At 52.6% G+C, this 17,530-nt stretch overlaps 1 protein-coding gene across 1 annotated transcript; it reads right to left on the reverse strand.

The window, feature by feature from the left end:
* Nucleotides 1–4,392: 4,392 nt before the first annotated feature.
* LOC144312452 (pulmonary surfactant-associated protein A) lies at nucleotides 4,393–8,897 on the reverse strand. Its single transcript, XM_077895196.1, has 5 exons — nucleotides 8,746–8,897; nucleotides 7,785–7,979; nucleotides 7,385–7,504; nucleotides 6,377–6,454; nucleotides 4,393–5,928 (listed from the first exon to the last, which is right to left on the reverse strand). Exons 1-5 carry the CDS (start codon nucleotides 8,807–8,809, stop codon nucleotides 5,552–5,554), a joined length of 834 nt encoding a protein of 277 aa, XP_077751322.1. The 5' UTR covers nucleotides 8,810–8,897; the 3' UTR covers nucleotides 4,393–5,551.
* Between the last annotated feature and the right edge of the window lie 8,633 nt (nucleotides 8,898–17,530).

A 17,530-nucleotide genomic window follows, 5' to 3' on the forward strand; every position in this document is an offset into this window, starting at 1 on the left:
CCCTGGCCAGAAGACCCCTCTCAGGACTGGGTTTCCTGGTGCCATTGACACAACTTTGAAGGGCCCCAGGCCCAGAGGACAAAGAACATCCGACCCACGCAGCAAATGGGCAGACGTCCCAGAAACATGGGAATTTGAAACAGAGGATTACATAAGCCAGGACCCTCTATCCTCCAGACTAGAGAGAAAGTGGCTTGGGGAGCAGGGGAGACAACACTGCAGGAGGCTGGCGAGATGAGCAAAGGGACAATGAGAAAGACTTGACTCTGCTGGGGGAGAGATCTTCCCTTGAAGATGCACATTCTTCAGCCTGTCCTCGCCTAGATCTGAGTTTTAATGCCTGCTATTATTATTATTTGCTAAGATAGATATTATTGAATTTTGCTGCTTATGCCAAGATGAAAAATAGTTTTCAAGTGTGTCCACCCATCATACCCTGGTGCACCATAGTGCCTCAGGATTTCCTCAGATAAAGATCAGCTAAGTTTGAGTTCCCCTTGTAAAATTTTGTAAAAATGACCAAACACAGTAGGAAATAAGCAGCGTGGACGCTAATACAGCCAGCCTCAGTAGGAGTCCTCCCAGGACTGCTGACTCTCTGTAACAGAGAAATTGCTATTTTTTAAAAGCCAGTATAAGAAAGAAAGAAGCAAAGAAAGAATAGACATTAAAATAATGAAATTAATGAGGCAAATAAGGACATAACTATAAAGCTACTAATAAAATATTAAAAAACCCTGCAAAAACAAAATAAATAAACTTGGCAAATCTGACCATAGAAGTTTGGATCATTGCTCCTGAGATTTTACTTCTCCATATCATAGAATAAAATATCCATGCCCAGGGCACCTGGGGGGCTCAGCAGCTGAGTGTCTGCTTTCTGCTCAGGGAGTGACCCCGGGGTCCTGGGATCGAGTCCCGCATCGGGCTCCTCGCAGGGAGCCTGCTTCTCCCTCTGCCTGTGTCTCTGCCTCTCTCTCTCTCTGTGTCTCTCATGAATAAATAAATAAAATCTTAAAAAAAAATAATCCATGCCCTTCCCCATGGTACTTCACAGAGCCTGCCCCTAGAGATGTGCGGGGTACTCTGCATGCATCCCTCCCCCTGGCGGCTTGACCGTGTGACCATGAGCAGACACAAAAGGAGCAGAAGCTTTACATGTGCTTACAGGTTTAACCCAGCCTCTTTTTGGATTTTCCAATCATGGGAAGAATATATCTCCACTACTGCTAATATCAAAACAATTAAACAACGTGGAGCAGACACAAAGCCACCTGAAAGCCAGAGGTCGAAGGTAGGTATTAAAGTCCAGCCACCATCCGTGGTCAGTAGCACAGCCTCTGGAATCTGACTTTGTGTATTCATAGCCCGGTCCCTGCATGAGCATGGGCTTTGACAAATCACTCTAATCTCTATGTGGCCTCACTATTCTTATTTGTAGACTGGCGACAAAAATAGCATCTACATAATAGGGTCAATGAGGATTACATGAGTTAGTATGTGTAGTACCTGGCATATGGTAAGTGTGATGAGAGCATCAGCCGCTAGACCAAGGAGGATCCATTCCAGGAATGAAAGGACGGTTCAATATCAAAAAATAAATCCATGTCACTCACTAATATAACATGTAACAAGTTTGATGAAGAGTCTTAAAGTGAATATGTACAATCTGGAAGCTTGATGCTCACCCTGTTCTCAAAATGAATACATGGACTCACAGTGTTTCATACATTTTTTTCCCCAGACCCCTGCATTGTAAACCTTCTAAGGCTGATTTAAAACATGGTCCAAACAAATGACTATTGTCCATGAGTTTTGTCATTGGGATCTGATCTCCATTTCGTCTCTGATCATTACCACCCTGGCCGTTGGTGGGGTTTCTGGAAGTAAAGGGTGGGCAGTGGTCTTCTCTCTTGTTTCTTTGCATGTTTGTGTGTGAAGGGGGATAGAGAGAATGATGGGCATTACCTGCTCGCAGGAGGAACTGCATGTCAGTGGGGACACTGCCGCTTGTTGTCCCACCCTGATTGCTTGTTGGGTCCTTTTGTATGACTGATTACAGGACTCTGTGAGAGGCTCCAGCTGCATGTTCCTCACCCTCAACATCGGGAGAATGGATATTTCCATTCTTGGTCTTCAAGTTCCTGTGTTCCAAGGAGCAACCTGCTCATGAGCAGTGTTTGAACCTGGCCAGCTTCCACGACATGGACACCCATATAGCCCCTGGGAAGCTCCATCCAGGTGATGGCAATCCACATGGCCCTAGAACATTCCTGCTCACAGCTCTGTTCTCCGCCCTCCCCCCCCCCCATCGCCACCTCCCTGTGCCCTCTCCCTCCCCAGCAAGATGAGGCCCTCTGCTGCTTCAGGACTTGAGCAACTTTAGAACAGGAAATTATGCCTCAGTCCTGCCTTAGTGACTTAATTGGGAAAGGCAAAGCGATTTGGGCATCTGTGCTTGCTGAGATTAGGAAGATACTAGGACAGTCCCCTCCCCATCCCCATGGAAAGGATCATTTCCACTATGGAAGTGCACACGTCACCCAAGGTGGGTCATCCTCCTTTGCCCTCTTTAGTCCTCCTGATACCGACCAAAGGAGAAAGAATTACTAGGCCACCCACCATGAACAGCCCTCTCCTTCCAGGTTCCACGATTTGGTTCCTGAGACATCTCTCCAGCCTTACATGATGAGGCACCTAGACCCTCTTATTCTCACCTGTGAGCTCTAGATGCCAGTACATCACTGTGGGAAGTGACTTAACCCATGCTCGGCACCCTTTAGATGTTAACAGACTAAAGAAAATGTTAAAAATAAAATCACGATTCAATACCCATTCACAATTAAAATGAATCTCGGCAAACTGGGAAAAAGACTTTCTTTACCTCGATAAAAGGTATCTTTCAAAAAAACAGAAAGGTATCTATCAGAAACGAGCAATTTTTTTTTTTTTTTTTTACGAGCAACATTTTCAATGGAGAAACCCTTTTCTTTTTCTTTTCTTTCTTTTTTTTTTTTTTTGGAGAAAACTTTTCAATGGCTCCCATTATACACTTTGTGCCCCAAAAAGATATTTATTATTGAGGGTCTTCAACAAAATATAGGGCCTCTCAGACTGCTGTATAATGAGATAAGAATGGCATATAAGAAATAAATATTAAAAGGAACAGGACAATTTCTGTGATTTGTAAATATAATCATAGATAGTATTTACAAAATATGAGAGAATCAATTATAATAGAAATATTAAGGGAAAAATGAGAATCCCAAAAGACGGTTGTAGATAAGATCAACAAAAATAAATGGTTTCCTGGGCAGCCCTGGTGGCGCAGCGATTTAGCGCCCCCTGCGGCCCGGGGCGTGATCCTGGAGACCCTGGATGGAGTCCCACATCAGGCTTTCTGTATGATGCCTGCTTTTCCCTCTGCCTGTGTTTCAGCCTCTCTCTCTCTGTTTCTATGAATAAATAAATAAATAAAATCTTAAAAAAAATAAATGGTTTCCTTACAAACCAGGAATGATTAGTTTCAAGTGATGCAAATAATACAGTAACCATAGTAAATAAACCATAAATCAAATAAAAATAAAGCGAATAAGAAATGAGAAGACATCAATTGTCAGAGGCTTAGGTTGCTCACCTATAAAACAATGAAAAGACTCTGCCCACTTTTGCTTTTTTTGAATTTGGGGGAAGACTCAGTAATTTGTTGGCTGGGCCCTAAGCACATGTGGCAGGGTGACCAGATTGAAGCTTAATGTTGAGAAAGATGAGAAATGTTTCTGCTCACTCCCACCCGGATTTGTGGGGTTTGATCCAGAACCTCCTTTTGCCCAAGAAAAGAAGTATATGCAGTGAGGGAGGGCATTTGAAGGTGTAAAGATGGGAAAAGAGGGGAGACCTTCCTGGAGGAGGGACACATACGTGTTCCTTGCCTCCTCAAGCAAGTAGAACCATGGTCTGATCCCCACACATCCCTGGGGCATGGGGACATGGTCCCCTTCCACATGGACAGGAGACTGAGGTGGCTCACAGAGGCTGGGACAGGGCCCTGAATGCTACCACCTTTGGGCCACGGAAAACTCAGGTGGCTACGTGGAAAATGGAAGGCATTGTATTCCCACCCACAGATGAACCATGTGGAGTTAGATTGGGAGTGATCTTGAAGCCAGCCATCAACACGGATGCCCATACATTCTTCCAGATGTTTTCTGTAGCTTGCCATACGTTCCTACAACTTGGGGTGGAAAGCGGGCTGCCCCTCCCACCCAAAAAGAAGACATTATTTGAGATCGAATTTTCCATTTTTCGGGTAAGTGGGGAGCCAGTGTTAATTTGATTTTTGGAAATAAAGAAATATGTTGTTTCTTGAAACCAAAGCAATGAAAACTCACGTTAACGCAGTCATGATTTATTACACTTAAATCATCTCTGTCCAGTCAGAGGTGAGTGAGGTGGTTATGAGCATGAGCTTCAGGTCCAGGCAGATAGGTTTGAACACAGCCTCTGCCACTTGCTCCAAGGAATAAAATTCAAAACATTTAACTTCTTTAAGTTTGGGTCCTCACATAAGAATGGGGAAAATCAGGCTGGGCCCATGGCATTGTGTAAAGATGAATCATATTCCATAAAATGTATTAGGAGTGTTGGCAAGGTTCTGCGTACATAGAATTGGGACACTTACGCTATTTACGTGCTCAGTAAACAGCCAGTGGTGGGGTGAGGGATGTGAACACCTCACTGAGATCCGGATTGGTGTGGGGACATGTCCATCAGCAGGAAATTACTTGGATTATGTCTGAGGTCGGGGGTGAGATCTTCCCTAGGGTGTAAACTGGCTGCTTTTAGGTCAGGAGATGAGAGGCAACCCGAGACTCAAGGCAGTGGATGGTACATGCCAATGATTAGGGTAGGCCGGCCTCCACCATGCTGCGGCACCAGCCGGCCCTCTGACCTCATGGAGACACCGACCAAATGTGCCCTCGGAGGGAGGCCACATGATGCCCCATGCCTCCGTAGCGCCACACATTTGGAATTCCCTAGGCCCACCTGTTCTATCATACTTGACCAGAACTGCCAAATCTTGATGAGGCTGGGCCCGGGGTGGCCTGCAGAGTGAGAGTAGAGGGGGCCAGGAAGCAGACACCTGTGTGATCTGGGATGTGGGTAGGGGGATGGAGTTCCAACCCAGGGCCTCACTGCTGCCATCTAGAAAAGAAGGAACTGGGCAAGAAGAGGAAGAAGGAAGTCTCCGACTCTTGCCAAAGGGCCAAGTTAGGGGTGGCCCTGGGTGTGCGGTGTTGGGAGGGGGCTCAGGGGGAGTGTCAGCATGATTCCCGATGCTGATGTGGCTGAGGACTCAGGGCCTGTCCGGGGAGCGGGGTGGCTAAGCATGCCTCCCGCTCTGATAGCCAGCCACAGATCCATTTTGCTGGAATGGAGCTATAGCATCTCAGAGATCGGTTGGGGGCGGCGGGGGGGGGGGGTGCATCTGCAGGATGGAGGCTGAAAGGCAAGGCAGGGCCCTATCTCTCCTGTGGCCTTAGAGGCCTGCTCAAAACTCACAGATGGCCAGTCGGTACTGCAGGCAGTTTTTGTTATTCCACTGCCCATCTGTGTACATCTCCACACACTGCTCTTTGCCCCGACCTCTGGGCTCCCCGGGGTACCAGTTGGTGTAATTCACAGGGGCCCCATCCATGTACTGGAAGTCTCCAGAGTCGGGGCTCTCCACCAGGCCCAGGTAGGCGTAAGTGTTATACTTCTTCACAATGCTTGCAATGGCTTCATTCTCTTCTGGGCTCATCGGGGCAGCAATTTGGCCGCCTGCCCCGGCACATAACTCTTGAATGTCGTTGAAATTAATGGACTGCCCATTGCTGGAGAAGACCTTCCTTCCCACCACCAGCAGGGACTCGTGCAAGCTGAGGACTGCAGCACAGGAACCCAGTCAGGCCCCCGCCGCTGGCTCAGAGTCCCTGTCCCTGTCTTCGTGCCCTCTCTGCTGCCTCGCCTCCCCTGCCCACCCGGGCCTCCCGAAAGTCCCCTCCGTGCTCTCATCATCTTCTTCCTTCATTCATGCATTTAACTATTACTTAGTGACTCTCTATCATGTGCCAGAAACTCCAATTTCCTGAGACTCCATAGAAAGCAAGATAGAGCCGAGAGCTTATGCTCCGCTGACTGAGGGAGACGATCTGTTTCTACCTCTGCTCCGGGCCACGCGAAGGCATCAGGAAAGGGAAGGATCATTCTTTTCCCCCCAAGACTTGCACATCCCTGCCTGTTTGCCAAGGCTCTGGGTTCCGGAGCCCGACGCTGGGAATGGGGGTACTTATGGGGGGCCCTCTGTGCTAGACGGCCCTGGAGAACCCCTTACCTCCCATGGTCTGCAGGATTTGATGTCTGAGGTCGTGGAGTGTGGTTTGGAGCTCTTCATCTAAAGAAGCTGGAAGTCCTGTCAAGAGATCCCCGCCCCCCAGATAAGGGGCAAGCCAACCAAGATCCCCACTTGCTGCCAAGCAGGCCCGATGACAGCGGCAAGCCTGGCATCCTGCCTTTACCTCTGCACGCCCACTGCTCGGGCCCTGGAGTGTGTCTCCACACTGCCTACACCCTTGTCCACCCTGCACCTGCCGGGCCTCCCCCTCTACTTTCCTGCCCTGTTCTTCGGTGGCTCTGTCTGCCCGCTCCTGTGGGTTTTTCTGGTTTGGAGGCAAGGTCCCCTCCACCTGTCTTCTCTCTCTGGCCTGGCTGAGCCGGGGAATCACCTACCTGCCTTGCACAACAGGCCTGCACCGTGGTCTCTACCCTTGGTCCTGACCCATCATCCTCCCTCAACCTCACCCACCCCCCCACTGGCCAGCCAGCAGCTCAGTCAGGAGTGGGCAGTTGTCCAGGAGGCCTGGGTTCAAACACTGAGGTAGGAGGCTGCTCTGACTGAGGGGTAGAGCACGTGCTTCTCTCTGCACCCTCCTGGTGGACCTTGGCCGAGCTTTGGTGTTCCCGTCTGCGTGGGGGGCTCCCGTTCACATCACCTGCCTCGACCCCATCTAACCCCATGCTCCTTTCAGAGTGCCCCCGGGTCTCAGCCCAAGGAAGGGCCTTCCTTGCCTCTCAGCGCTGTCCCTGTGGCACACCTGATGCCCTGCGTGTGCCACCAGCAGTCGTGATGTGTGGAGCGTGTCCAACACCCATCAGTCCTCGCCATGGCCTGCACCTGGGCATCTCTGACTCCTCCCCTCGGCCTCGTCTGCTCTTACTTAGGTGAGCGCTATGCCCTTTGGGGACCTCCATGGCGCTGTCTGACCCCCGTCATCCCTCACGTAACTGGCCACGCGGATGCAGGGCCTGTGTTGGCACCACGGGCTTGCCCCGTCCTGCTCACCTGGGGGGCCCCTCTCGCCAGGCTCTCCCTTTTCTCCACGCTCTCCAGCAACACCAGGGGCTCCAGTCATCCCATTAGGCCCAGGGTGGCCTGGCATTCCTCCAGGGGGGCCCATGGGGCCTGCAGGGAGAAGGGGACATGGGTGTGTGGTATTTATCACCCACAGATGGGCTGGGGCTGATGTGAAGGGACCTCCCTTATCAGTGTAACCGACTCACCTGTCACCCCATGGGCACTTTGAGGGTAAACTCCTCAGGGCTGCTCCAGTCTAAGGCCCTCAGACACCTCCCACCATACCCTGCCATCCCGCTGACCGTGGGACCCAGCCCAGAGCCCTGGACAGGTGGGCCTCCTGGAAACAGGTCACTCTATCAGCTGAGGGTAGGGTCTCACCCAGTACCTGGAGGCCCAGGGTCTCCTTTGACTCCATCTCTCCCATCTCTGCCTGGCAAGCCATGGGACCCAGGAGTGCCAGGGATGCCAGGGTTTCCAACACAGACGTCCTTCGTATTGTTCTCGATGCCAGAAACCATCAGCAAGGTGAGGGCGAGGGCCAAACAGCGCAGCCACATGGCTTCCGTCCCAGTGACTCCTCCTGCAGGAAGAAAGCACCACTGGCTCATCTGAAGCATCTGCAAAGTTTCCCCCTTGCTGTGCTTTGTCAAGATTTAGGCACACAGCTGAGCCTGAGGGTCAGGGCAGGTGTGGACAGGACTTCGGGGAAGACCCAACCTATCCTCAGAAACCCCTGGCATCATCTGTGGTCTCACGCCCCACCTCTGGGGCTGGAGGTGGCGTGTACCTGAGCTGGTCAGAGGGCCTGGCTTCTGATGCAGTCTCTGTTCACACCTCGTGGTGTGACAGTGGGAACTCACGTCTCCTGTCCTGACTTCTGTGCCCTGGAGACAACCCTGACTTGTCCTTCCCAGGCTGTTGGGAGGAGGGATGGGGTCACTCCCTCCCTCTGTCCTTCTACCCTCAGCTACCCTCACTTGCAGGGTCTAAGGGACCATGCTCTTGAGGAAAAATAAGAGATGACCAGGGCCAGCAATGGGGTGTTCCATCCCCTCCCCACCACTGGGGTGTCCCTTTCCCCTTGGCAGGCCATCCTCTTCCTCACTGGCAGGCTCTGCAGAGTCCCCAGGGAGGGTGGGCCTGGCCGAGGAGCACAGCAGGGCTTGAGGACGTCTCAAGCCCACCTTCCTGCATCCATAGTTATGCTTCTGGGAACGACTCCCAGTGGTCCATGGGGAGGCCCCCTCCTTCCCAGTCTGGCCCTTTTAGGCTCGTGACCACTGGGCTGCCTCTCACGGCCTGCAACCTGTCAACTGAGCAAGACAGCAGGGATGGGGTAAACTCACCCAGACAACAGAGCCCTTGTGGATCTCTGCCTTCAGGCCAGAGGGGAGAGGCCGGCAGCACCATTTATGCGGCTGCAGGCTCCCGGGTCCCTCTCCACCCCAGAGAGGCTCCTGTCACGAGGGCCTCTGTTCGCGGAAGGGCCAGTCAGGAAGCAGCTGTCTTATTTACACAGCGACATTCCCTCACAGGGCACTCAGGCTGGAGGGGCACTTAGGGCTCTTTTTTGTTTTTATAAATTTATTTTTTATTGATGTTCAATTTGCCAACATATATCATAACACCCAGTGCTCATCCCATCGAGTGCCCCCCTCAGTGCCCATCACCCAGTCATCCCCACCCCCCTGCCCACCTCCCCTTCTGCTCCCCCTTGCTTGTTTCCCAGAGTTAGGAGTCTCTCATGTTCTGTCTCCCTTTCTGATATTTCCCACACATTTTTTCTCCTTTCCCCTTTATTCCCTTTCACAATTTATTATATTATATTATTATATTATATTATATTATATTATATTATATTATATTATATTATTATATTTCCCAAATGAATGAGACCATATAATGTTTGTCCTTCTCCGATTGACTTATTTCACTCAGCATCATACCCTCCAGGTCCATCCACGTGGAAGCAAATGGTGGGTATTTGTCGTTTCTAATGGCTGAGGAATATTCCACTGTATACATATACCACAGCTTCTCTATCCATCATCTTTCGATGGACACCGAGGCTCCTTCCACAGTTTGGCTATTGTGGACATTGCTGCTAGAAACATTGGGGTGCAGGTGTCCTGGCGTTTCATTGCTAGAAAGCAATGCCAGGCCCGTAAGCAGGGAGACACCTCACGGCGGGGAGGGGGGGCTCGCTCCCCCTGCCAGCTTCCCCGGCCGTGAAGGGTGACTGCACATGCCCAGGCACCGGCGGATGCACACGGCCTCGGCCTGGGCCCGGCTGCTGACTCCTGCACGGGACCACGGCCACCTGCCCCCACATGCCCACCTGCAGGAGTGAATATAGCGGGGCTGCACCCTCTTCCCGGGAGAGCAAAGGGACAGATCAACACCTTACAGGGAGGTCTCCATGTGACCCCTTCCTGGGGCTGTTCCAGCTCCAGAGCCTCTTCAGCTCTGGGAAGGGGTGCCCTTTGCTTCCAGGCCATGCAGAAGCCATGGATTAGGCCGAGGGTGGCCAGGTGGAGCTAGGACGAGCCATGGGTCACGGGGCTTATCTCACCACTGAGCTGCCTACTGCCCTCCCCGGCCTCCCGGCCCCCGCTTCCGGAGCCCACAGCTACGTTGATGGGCACATGGTTCAGAGTCTCAGGTGAACCCTTTGCACGCCCCCCTTTGCTCTGGCTGAGCCAGAGGAGGCAGGGCCACACCTGGAAGGTCACAGGACAGCAGCAGTTTCTCATCTGGGCTATGGGTGAGGTCTGTAACCTGCAGGGCTGACTCCTTTAAATGATGGAGAAGCACATAAAGCCCTGACTGATGAGAGTCCCTGCTCAAGCCCCCTGACTAGGGGGGACTCTCTCCGTAGGGATGGTAACAACAGGGAACTAAGGCAGGAAAAACCACCATCTTGACCTGTGAGTGGTCTGAAAAATCTTGAGATCCTCGGGGAGACTGAGAGAACTTTTTGGAGCGTGGGGGTTCAGCTAAGAGAACCCCACCCCTAGGAGCAGGGAGCCGGCCAGGGTCCATTTGGAGCCTTGCTGCTGCCTGCCACCACCTCAGGGTGGGTGCTGGCCAGGCGGGAGGGGGAGCTGGGGCTGGTGGGGGACCAGTTCCATCAAGAGGCCCTCAACATGGCTTGGGTGAGGGAGGACTGTTCTGCAGGTGAAGGAACAGGAGGAGGGGTCCTCTTGGGTGGACTTGCAGGGCCTCAGGGGAGGCAGCTGGGACTTCCAGGGCCACGTGGGTGAGGGTGGAGATCTGGGGTTCGGATACCCCCAAGCTGCAATTTGGAGCAGCCACCTGTTATCCACGTGGCCTTGGTCAGGTTATTTAAGTCTTTGAGCCTTGATTTTCTTTTTTAAATTATTATTCTGTAGCCATATCGAACTTACAGAAAAACTGCAGGCAGTTTTAAAATTTATATTTAGGGACGCCTGGATGGCTCAGTGGTTGAGCATCTGCCTTCACCTCAGGTCCTGATCGATCCAGGATCGAGTCCCGCACTGGGGTCCTTGCGGGGAGCCTGCTTCTCCCTCTGGTTGTGTCTTTGCTAACACACAGAGAGAGAGGGAGAGAGGCAGAGACACAGGCAGAGGGAGAAGCAGGCTCCTTGCAGGGAGCCCGACGTGGGACTCGATCCCAGGACCTCGGGGTCACGACCTGAGCCGAAGGCAGACGCTCAACCACTGAGCCACCCAGGTGCCCCTCCTTTTAGCTGTGTTAAACCCTCGGCCATAATATGCCCACAGTTGGAGCAGCCTGCTTATTCGGCGGGTTACCAAGAGATAGAGAAGCTAATTTGCTAGTTAACTATAGTTTAAGGTCTAATCTCAGAAATCTGTGGGGCGGGCAGCCCAACGGCTGAAGGAGAATTCAAGCTGTCCCCGGAGACATTACACACGCGTGCTCACCCACACACGCACTACATTAGTGCCTCACCAACAAATGTCATTTGATTAAAAGAAGAATTGCATAGTAAATAAAGCTTTTTTTTTTATTTTTTAAAAGATTTTATTTATTCATTCATGAGAATATACAGAGAGGAGAAAGAGAGAGGCAGAGACGCAGGCAGAGGGAGAAGCAGGCTCCATGCAGGGAGCCTGATGTGGGACTTGATCCCGGGTCCCCAGGATCAGGCCCTGGCTGACAGCGGTGCTAAACTGCTGAGCCACCCGGGCTGCCCTAAAGCTTTTTCTATCACCTAAAAATGCCAATCTATTTAAAAATTCACAACACTGTATCAACACAGCCTTTCGCTCCGCCCTGAGCATTTCCCTTCTAGCCACCAGAGAAGCACATCATGTTTTAGGCAATTTCTTTTTTTTTTTTTTTAGCCTTTATCAAAATATAATCAACATACGACATTGGTGTGAGTTTAGGTGTTGAGACACTCCCATATCGTGAAATGATTGCCCCCGGAGCTCCAGCTAACATCTCCGTCACCTCACATATTTGCCACTTCTTTTTTGTGGTGAGAACATTTAAGATCTACTCTCTAAGCAATCTTCAAGAACATAATGCAGCATCATTAACTAGATGCTCACCATCCCATACATCAGATCCCCAGAACTTATCTGTCTTATAACTGGAAGTTTGTACAGTTTGACCAGTATCTCCCCATTTCCTCCATCTCCCAGGCCCTGGTGGTCACTACTCTATGCTGTGTCTATGAATTTGTTTTGTTTTGTTTTTTTTAGATTTCACATATAGGTGATATCACGCCTTATAGCCCTGTTGTGGCAAGTGGCAGGATTTCCTTTTTCCTTGCGGCTGGATGATATTCCATTGTATGCATAAACCACACCTTCTTTGTCCATTTATCCATTGACGCTTAGGTGGTTTCCGTGTCTTGACTCTTGTAAATAATGCTGCAATCACCGGGCAAGTGCAGATACATCTCAGAGAAGCTGTTTCCATTTCCAAAGGAAATTTCATCCCAGAAGTGGGATGGCTGGATCTTACGGTAGTTCTGTTTCTAAGTTTTCAAGGAAACCCCATACCGTTTCCCAGAGCGGCGAGACCCATTTATAATCCTAAAAATGTACAGGGAACAAATAACATTTTAAATAGCAATGTGTCACATGTAATATTGGGGTCATGCTTGTACTAAAATTTTTTTCATGTTTATTTGAAGTTTCCATGTAACCGGTCACCCTGTATCTTATCTGGCAGCCTTACCTGTAGAGAGAGGCGTGGACGAGCAGAGGTTTCTGGTAGGGAAGGAGAGACCTCCTTTGGCCTCCTGTCGTGTAATGATGTGTAATTTGGGACCACATCGTTAAACTTGATCTTTGGCTCACATTTGGGATGAAGGGTCTCTCCCGAGCGCCGTGTGGCTGGTAAGCAGGGGCTCCGGAGCATGAGTGAGCGTAGGGCATAGACGAGGCTGGTATTTCACAAACCCCGCTCTCCGGGAGGCTGGCAGGGGACCCGGCAGCCGGAAGCGGGAATGCTCAGGGTTCGCTTATGTTCATGGCTCGGTTGCCGGCCTGCGCCCCGACTGCGGAGTCTTCTCCTGGGCGCTGGTGAGGTTGCCCTGGGCCAACCGAGGGAAGCAGGGTAAGGAGGACAGGACAGCGCGGGGGCACCGGGTGCGGCTGCAGTGCCTCGAGCAGCCTGCCGGGGACAAGCGTCCATCAGAGCGGGGATGGCCACTACGGACAGGGGCTGCTCCGGGTCCAGCCGTCCCTTCCCTGGGACGGCCGCTCCAGACCGCTTTGGAGCCCGGAGCCGAGACCCCAGGGTGGCACCAAGGGTTGTTCGCACCGGGCTGCAAGGCGAGGCCGGGCCGAGCTGGGTCAGCGGTGTGGACGGGCAGCCAGCAGGGCCGGCCGGGGCCGCAGCTACTAGGTTAGGGATCTGCCTCCACCCGTCGCCCCAGCAAAGCCGCAGGTGGGCTGCGCTGGCGCCCCGTGGGGGGGGCAGTTAGAGACCCATCTGCCGGTTTCCCGTTGATTCAGCCTCGTGTCTGTTCTGGAACCCAAGGCACCTTTCCCATCGCGGGTATTCCCCATTCCACCCGACCCGTATTCCTCAGGGCAGTTGGGCTGCAGCCTTCCCCACATCGGGCCCCTCCCGGCTCAGCCCCGCGCTGCCACCCGGCCCACGGCCCACGGCGCGTCTACGCAGAACTGTCGGGAGGGGTTTGCTCTTCCTGGCCCTGGGCTGGGCTGTGTCCCGGTCATCTGTGTGCGATGGCCTTTGGCGCGCCCCTCCGTCTCCCTGGCCATGCACTGCAGCCACCCCCCAGCCCCCGCCCCCGGCCCATTCGGCCTAGACTCTGAAAACATTTCCGAAGGGACCAGAGCCTCTCTTTGTAGACATGTGGAATGCTCGTCCCTGGGGTTCTGGGGTGTTGGAACAGTGTCCCCCTCAGGCCCACGTTTGGGACAAATATTGGCTACAGTCCAGGTTTCATTTTCTAAAACACCTGGATGTCTGAGACAAGAGGAAGTTCTCTGGAGCTTTCAGCATCAAGTGGCTCAAGAATGGGGCAGGAAGTCCCTCACAGCCCCCTGGAGGGCAGCCAGGCCACAGGCATGGGCTTCCTGACCACACCAGGGGAGCTGCTCCCATTCCTGGCACCTGCCCACCCTCCGCGGGGGGCCCTGAGCCCACAGTGCCGCCCCGGCTGCCTACACCGTAGACAGTCCCTGTTAGAAATGAAATACAAACCATGAAGCTCATTTAAAACTGTCTAGCAACCCCATTAAAATACATTTTAAAAAAATGTGAAGTTAAATACTATTTAACTTGTTACATTCAAAATGTTATGGGCACCTGGGTGGCTCAGTGCTTGTGCGTCTGCCTTTAGCTCAGGTCGTGACCCCAGAGTCCTGGGATCGAGTCCCACGTCGGGCTCCCTGCATGGAGCCTGCTTCTCCCTGTGCCTGTGTCTCTGCCTCTCTCTCTGTGTCTCTCATGAATAAATAAAATCTTAAAAAATTTTCGAAATATTATCATTTTGGCATATAATCAGTATATAATCATCATACATCACCTATTTTTCATTCTTTTTTCTTTTCTTATTAGATCTTTAAAATCTGGTGTGTATTTTACACTTGTAGCTCATCTCAGTTTGGATGGGCCATATTTCAAGCACTCATTGGACACATGTGGCTGGTGGCTATGGTCCTGGAGAGCAAAGGTCCACCGGGCTTACCTTGGCCCAGCCTGGGGCAGGGCATCCATCACGTTGACCAAGACTGAACTTCATAGCCCCTTGGCTTGGAGATCTTGAAGTCACCACCTACATCCTGAGGAAGGAAGGGAGGTGTCCAGTCATTGAGTAGCTAGAGCGGCCAGCCTTTCTCTCTCCTGACAGCTATTCCCTTTCTAAAAGAACCTGGCATGATCTGGGGGAGGGCCCACTCCCAGCTCCAAACTGGCCGTTGTCAAGAACCTCCTTTAAAACCCAGACACCACCAAATAAATAAATAAATAAATAAATAAATAAATAAATAAATAAATAAAACCCAGACACCTCCCCTCGCCCCATCTTCCACACCTTCCTCCTCTGAGATCAGCTTCTCCTGAAATATTTGATCGAATGCAACTTTGCCATCTCTTGTCCTCTCTGGTGTGAGAGAAATAGAAACCCCCAGTAAGGAACCTACCAATGTACAAGAGCACAGAGAGGAGCCCTTTACTAAGGGAAGAAACAGAAAAATCTCTGTGGCTAAGGACAAAAAGATCTCTGTTGAAAGAATGTAATCCACATTCTCTCTGGGCATATGAGCTAGGCAGGGAGTCCTGGTCCAGCAGGCAAAGAAGAGTCCTTATCATTCTCCCAAGAGGGGATCTGCTGCCCATGCTGGAGAGAGAGAGAGACAGATGATTGACTTTTTCCTTCTAAAAGATGACCTGCGTCCCTCTTGTGAGCCAGGCCCGGCACACAGAACCTGTGAGCAGAAGGGGGCATCCTTGGGATCCAGTGGAGAGGACAGAGGACACACAGGCTCATGTTGCCCCATAGGAATTCCAGCCTGTGTAACTGCTGGAAAGGAAACCCCTACAGTGTCAACAAGCAAGAGCTGGGGCTGGGCTCAATTTGTCAGGGTGGTTAAGATCTTTCCAAGAAGTGACGTTAAACCGACTTGGAAAAGCGAGGAGCCCGGTGCAAGGAAGCCTGGGGTTTCAGGAAAGGGGGCTGTGGGAAGGGCGAGCGGGCAGGTGTACGACACGGCTGTGTGGGCCCCTGAGGAAGAAGCTAAAATGTCCTGGGGAAGAAAATAACACTAGAGGACCCACTTTAGGAAGGGAGTCTGGAGAGGAGTCCCCTCAGAACAGGTGACATTTCAGCGGGGACCTGTGGGACCAGAGGCAGGTGGCCATTTGGACGGAGCAGAAGGGCGTCCCTGGTGAAAAGAATGGTGCGTGCCAAGGTCCTAGAACAGGAAACAGAAGGAGAGCAGGGTGGCTGGAGTGTGGTGTGTGAAGAGGAGAACCCAGGATGAGGGCAGAGAGGTGGGCACTGGCCAGGGCAGGGGGACTTGGATCATTTTCGGAAGGAGAACTGAGCTTGTTGCGTCAGATAGGAGAAGAATCAGATAGAGGCTTATTTTAAATCACTCTGCCCCTACCCAGATCACCAACAACCGCCCGGTGATGCTTCAGTGGGCAGTGCCCAGGCCTCCCATCATGGGCCGTCGGCATCGCCGCACGTCGGGCCGTGGCCCCCTTTCCAGAAAGCTCTGTCCTCCCTACACTCCCGGGCACAGACTCCCCACGCCCTCTGCCCGGGGCCCAGTCCCTGTGCTCTCCTGGTCCCCTTGGCTGGCTCTCCCTCATCCCTGGGAGCACCAGCACGCGGTGAGGGGCCCTGCCTCTGAGGCCCGAAGCAGGGCATCTCCCGGGCACAGGTTCCCTCTGGCCACCAGCAGGGTCTACATCTTGAGTCCACCTCAGCAAAGCCCCTTTTCCCTCATGAGAGGAAGAGAGAAAGAAAGCGTTGAAGACAGAGACGAGCGGCCCCACCTGGCTGCCCCCTGGGATGCGCACAGGGGTGGGTCAGAGGCCCCCTGCCGCCGCCACCACCCTCCCGAGCCCGGTGGCCGCAGTGACGTGTGGTTAGCTCTCCCTGGCTGCTCTGGCCAAGCCTTCAGGGCCATGTCCCAAAGGCCTACCTTGAGGGAGATCATCTCCTAGGAAGGGTCGCCTCTTTTTCTGCTGTGCTCACAAGTCAAGGAACTGGATGAAACAGCCAGGTGAGGGGCAGACACTGGATTTCCAGAAGGCTTGACCATTCCCACCACTCTCATTCTGAAATAAGGCCCCCCTCAACCTTCTAGGCCCAATGGACTTCATCTGTTTCATTGTTCAAGCTTCCACCCGTATTTCTCAAGCACCTGCCTGGTACCAGCCTGGGTGCAAAACCCACAGGAAGGGCAGGGCAGCCGCATGGGACAGGGACAAGGACTCAGGTGGCAGGAGCAGGCTCTGCAGACGGAAGGGGCCCCTTGGCCCAACCCTAAGCTGCACGGAGACTCAGACTCTCGTCTACAAAGTGGCCGTGGCAAGACTCTCTACCCATTGGGCTGAAGAGGTAGCCCGTGGTGAAAATTCGGGTCGAGGCCCTGGCAGGATGACAGGTGTGGGGAAATCTGCCCCACGCATACCAAGTGTCAGGGGTCGTGTCTCCACACACCGGCCCAAGGCTCGCCTTTTGCGGGTGGGGGTGGTCGAAGGGGGTAGAGCGGGGCTTCCCTGGCATCTGTGTTGTTCCTAACCAGGGTCTTCTGGGACCAGCCGCTGCGTGTCGCCACTGCTCTCCCTCCTGCTCCTGCCAGGGGGGCCTGCAGGTGGGTGTCCGGGCTGCGAGTCACTGGCCCAGGGAGAGCCACAAACACAGATCCAGCTTCAAATCAACACTTAACCTCAAACAACCTTGACTCGACGCCCCTTGGTTCTCTGCGGAATGCTGTTACTATAAAAAAATAAGAATAGGAATAGAAATATAAAAAGCTGAATGTATGCTTCCTATGTGGCCTGAGCCAGGGGGACTCGGCCCCTGCAAACTGAGCGTGGGCTCTGGCCTCTGCGAGAGCCGTGACTGTGCCTCCAAGCCACGTGGCCATGCCCCCGCCTGAGACCTGAGGGGACACACGGGGCCATGGA

This window comes from Canis aureus, chromosome 4, assembly GCF_053574225.1.
Source record: "Canis aureus isolate CA01 chromosome 4, VMU_Caureus_v.1.0, whole genome shotgun sequence".
NCBI classification, from domain to species: domain Eukaryota; kingdom Metazoa; phylum Chordata; class Mammalia; order Carnivora; family Canidae; genus Canis; species Canis aureus.

Coding starts and splice junctions, on each gene's coding strand:
- LOC144312452 (XM_077895196.1), bottom strand. CDS start 8,809: ATGGTGCTGCCGGCCTCTCCCCTCTGGCCTGAAGGCAGAGATCCACAA. Junction 7,505..7,784: donor AGGAGACCCTGGGCCTCCAG/GTACTGGGTGAG, acceptor TTCTCCCTGCAG/GCCCCATGGGCCCCCCTGGA. Junction 5,929..6,376: donor AATCCTGCAGACCATGGGAG/GTAAGGGGTTCT, acceptor CCTGTGCTGCAG/TCCTCAGCTTGCACGAGTCC.